Genomic DNA, 3,978 nt, shown 5'->3' with positions numbered 1-3,978 from the left:
CATTTCAAAATTTAAATATTATTTATACATTTATATTTTCTATTATTACTGTGAATCGACAACTCTGGACAAAATAGTGATTATATTTTTGACTTAGATTTTATTTGCAGACAAAGAAAATTTTAAGTTTATGATTTCTATTTAAAACTTGATAATTAAAGTCAGAATGAACACATATTAGTGCAAACGGTTTAATAATTAGTCATGCCAGGTTTAGAAGAAAGTATTTCACGCGATACGAGTCCGCCTACGCACAGCCTAATGTCCGATGGAATCGCCTCCGAGCAAGTAAAAAAATTTTTGTTTACCTCCGGTAAAACTCAGGATAACGTACAGTGCAACGAGAGTTTAGAAATTTATATCCCAGAGGTAATAAAGTTTTTCATTTACTAATCAATTGTTTATTAATTCTTATTATACGTATGCTACAAATATCACATGCTTTTTGGTTATGTATTCCTTAAAATACTTTTTTTGTTTCCAAATCATAGTTCACTAATAAAAAAAATGCAGATTACGTGTTTCATGATTATGTGAAAGATTATTTTGAAGGTTTTAAATAATTATTTAAATGTTTTAAAAGTATATCACGTATAAGATAAAATTTATGTGGAGTATTTTTTGCATTATTCAATGTTTTTTTGATTATATATTTTTTGTTACAGTTACTTCAAGCTAATTATAGTTTTTATACATGGCCTTCTGCACCTGTGTTAGCTTGGTTTCTTTGGGAACATAAAGAAGAACTTATTGGGAAGAGAGTTTTAGAACTAGGATCAGGTACAGCTCTCCCTGGAATATTAGCTAGTAAATGTGGTGCTATTGTAACTTTAAGTGATTCCGCTAGTTTTCCTAGAAGTCTGCAACATATAAGAAGAAGTTGTGAATTAAATGGTATCTTGTCACAAGTTCGAATTGTTGGTATTACATGGGGATTATTTTTGTCTAGTTTATTTTCTATTGGTCCATTAGATTTAATTCTTGGGTCTGATTGCTTCTATGAGCCAGCATTATTTGAAGATATAGTTGTTACAGTAGCATTCTTATTAGAAAGAAATCCAAATGCAAAATTTCTTTGTACTTATCAAGAAAGAAGTGCAGATTGGTCTATAGAACATTTATTGAATAAATGGAATCTTACTTGTACTCATATATCATTGGCTGGTCTTGGTACAGATTCTGATATAAGTATACATGACTTAATGCAAGATCATACAATTCACTTACTAAGTATACAGCGTGCAGCTTAAGTAACTTCTGTCATGGTTATGCGATATTTAATTTCTATACGTAATATTCCATGGACTATTTCGAACTTAGAACTTGAAAAATATTTTTCAGCATTTGGTAATGTAAAACATGCAAAAGTTGTATTTAACAAATATGGTTTAAGTACAGGCTGTGGTTTTGTAGAATATTATGATAAATTAGCAATGCAAAATGCACTTAAAACAAGTCATGTTTTGGAGGAAAATAAATTATTTGTTGTAAAACATATTGAACATTTTCAAGAAGAAGCTGCTAAACAGTTTATAAACAGATATACACAAGAACAAGAACAATATATGCCTAATGATATAAATAATTATATGCAAATACAATCCATAAATATTACAGCAAATTACAACAAACAACAAAATTCTCCTAGCGGATCAACTTTGATTAAAGAACTTTTAAAAAGTAACACTTTATTGAGAAAAAAGGGATAAACAACTTTAAAATGAGTCTTGAAAAAACATTTAATAAAGCAGCACACCATTTACAGTTATTGGCATCAGAATTAAATTCTACAGAACTCTTGAAATTCTATGCTTTATACAAACAAGCTACAATTGGACCCTGCAATATTGCAAAGCCTAATTGGTATCAAATGCAAGCTAGACAAAAATGGGAAGCATGGAAAAATCTTAATGATATGAGTTGTGATGATGCCATGAATAATTATATACAAGAATTAACAAAACTTAACCCTAATTGGGAAGAAGATGCAAAATCTGAATCTAATAGTTGGGTTGCTATCAGTCGGTTAATAAATATGGAAGAAGAAATAAGTGATACAGACAAAACCTTTTTAGATTGGATAAAAGAAGGACATGAACAAAAGGTACAAGAACTGCTAGACAAAGAACCAAAACTTGCAAATTTAATAGATACAGAAGGTCTGTTACCTATACATTGGGCTGCAGATCGAGGCCACTTAAGGATTATAGAACAATTAGTTAAAAAAGGAACAGATATAAATTCACAAGATGAAGATGGACAAACACCATTACATTATGCAGCATCGTGTGGACATCTTGATGTTGTAAAATATTTGCTTTCTATTGGAGCTCAAATTATAGAAGATAATAATGGTATGACACCCAAAGATATTGCTGATAAGCACTTGAGGGGTATATTATGATTAACTATTAGTAGTACATGTAATCATCATGTAATAGAATTAGCTAAATTTATTGCTAAATGTTAATAAATTAAATTAACAGTTTTCTCATGATATTTCATATCAGAGTCATATTGTTTTTATAATCTTTTTATTTATGTACAAATAAATTCTTTAATGGTTTCCATTACATTCACAGCTTAAGCACTCCATAGGTAAATGCATGATTTGTCACAGAGTTAATTTAAAAAATTCTTTAACAATATAGTATTAAACATAAATAGTACTTTAACACTCATTGAGTACATAGAGAACTCAATGCTCTCTTTATAAACGTTTTTAAATTAATATGTGAAGAACATAAAAGATTTGTAACCTTTCTTATAATAACAAAAGATATTTAGAATTACGTAATTTTTAAACATTCTTTTTAAGCAACAAATGAATGTTTTTGCAATAATTGTTTCTTTCTTGTATACTATATACCAGTCAATTGTACAGAAATTACTAGAAACCTGAATATTAAAAGAATTTACAAGAAACTTCTATATATTTTGGTTAGTTAATACAAAATTATTTAATGATATAAGTTCTATTCAATATAGGTATCTACTATAAAAATTCTGATTGTTTGACATAATAGAAACAATTATTTAATAAATTTACTTAATGAATTTATTATTAAAAGGAATATGTTTAACAATTTCACCATGTCATTCCAATGTCATAATGTTTATATTAAGAAAAGAAGTTATAAAATGCAGTGTAATATGTAATAAAAATTTCTTTAAAAAATTGTTTCATTTAAAATTTTTTAAAGATTATAAACGCAATATTTTATTTCTATGTTCACATGCCTTTTAATAGTTAAAAATTGTATTGATTACTTTCTCAATGAAATTTCTGTTTATCAAAATGCATTTATAAATGCAACTATGCATGTAACTTGTTTGGAAAGAATATCTAGCTTTACTTTATTATCATTGATAATCCTGAGTAGCATTAAAATATAATTCAAACGTAAAAAAGAACTACATTTTTCATCATAAGTTGCCATATTTGTCAAAGAAGTGGATGTTCAAATTTCGAATTTATATTATCAAAACAATCAGTTATAAATACCCATTTAAATAGCATATTCTGATCATTTCCCTTAAGGAAAATAATTTATTTGAATTTAATTATTTATTCACATATGTAATACTAATTATCTGTATAGTAAAAGTAAAAGGATACAAATCTTTACTTTTTGTGCAAAACATTCATTACCACTTTAACTCATTATTTCCAACTAATTTTTAAATACAGTTTAGAAACTTTCTAAAAATTAATTTCAATAAATTTTTACAATTTATTGGCCATATGAAAAATATATTTTCACAAATATAATAGTAAGCTTTATTGCTACGATTATGATTTTTTTAATATATCAATCACAAGGTGAAGTTCTTTTAGGTGGTAAATAATGTGTTATAGTTACTTGGTACACTCTTTTTACAAATTAAATACATTTTTTAAATACTGATAATTATTCAAACCAAAATAAAACAAAGATTATGTATCTTCGAAAATGAAAGAATGCATCATTTAACAAT

At 26.6% G+C, this 3,978-nt stretch overlaps 3 protein-coding genes across 3 annotated transcripts; all 3 read left to right on the top strand.

Annotated features, from left to right (window-relative positions):
- The first annotated feature begins 83 nt into the window (after positions 1-83).
- LOC108574599 (methyltransferase-like protein 23) lies at positions 84-1,250 on the top strand. The gene is made up of 2 exons (XM_017937218.1): positions 84-369; positions 666-1,250. Exons 1-2 carry the CDS (start codon positions 205-207, stop codon positions 1,248-1,250), a joined length of 750 nt encoding a protein of 249 aa, XP_017792707.1. The 5' UTR covers positions 84-204.
- A 12-nt stretch (positions 1,251-1,262) lies between these two features.
- LOC108574598 (SRA stem-loop-interacting RNA-binding protein, mitochondrial) lies at positions 1,263-1,712 on the top strand. The gene has a single exon (XM_017937217.1). It carries the CDS (start codon positions 1,263-1,265, stop codon positions 1,707-1,709), a length of 447 nt encoding a protein of 148 aa, XP_017792706.1. The 3' UTR covers positions 1,710-1,712.
- On the top strand, positions 1,706-2,404 carry LOC108574597 (acyl-CoA-binding domain-containing protein 6). Its single transcript, XM_017937215.1, has one exon. The coding sequence runs from the start codon at positions 1,721-1,723 to the stop codon at positions 2,402-2,404; it is 684 nt and encodes a 227-aa protein (XP_017792704.1). The 5' UTR covers positions 1,706-1,720.
- The last annotated feature ends 1,574 nt before the right edge of the window (positions 2,405-3,978 follow it).

The sequence above is a fragment of the Habropoda laboriosa genome, unplaced genomic scaffold (genome assembly GCF_001263275.1).
Source record: "Habropoda laboriosa isolate 0110345459 unplaced genomic scaffold, ASM126327v1 scaffold175, whole genome shotgun sequence".
In the NCBI taxonomy this organism is placed as follows: Eukaryota; Metazoa; Arthropoda; class Insecta; order Hymenoptera; family Apidae; genus Habropoda; species Habropoda laboriosa.
The sequence above is the reverse complement of the archived record's forward strand: the minus strand, read 5'-3'. Positions and strand labels throughout refer to the sequence as shown.

Excerpts from the sequence above, each read along its gene's own strand:
- LOC108574599 (XM_017937218.1), top strand. The coding sequence starts at position 205 with ATGCCAGGTTTAGAAGAAAGTATTTCACGCGATACGAGTCCGCCTACG. Across the intron at positions 370-665 it reads TAGAAATTTATATCCCAGAG|TTACTTCAAGCTAATTATAG; the intron begins GTAATAAAGTTT and ends TTTTTGTTACAG.
- LOC108574598 (XM_017937217.1), top strand. The coding sequence starts at position 1,263 with ATGGTTATGCGATATTTAATTTCTATACGTAATATTCCATGGACTATT.
- LOC108574597 (XM_017937215.1), top strand. The coding sequence starts at position 1,721 with ATGAGTCTTGAAAAAACATTTAATAAAGCAGCACACCATTTACAGTTA.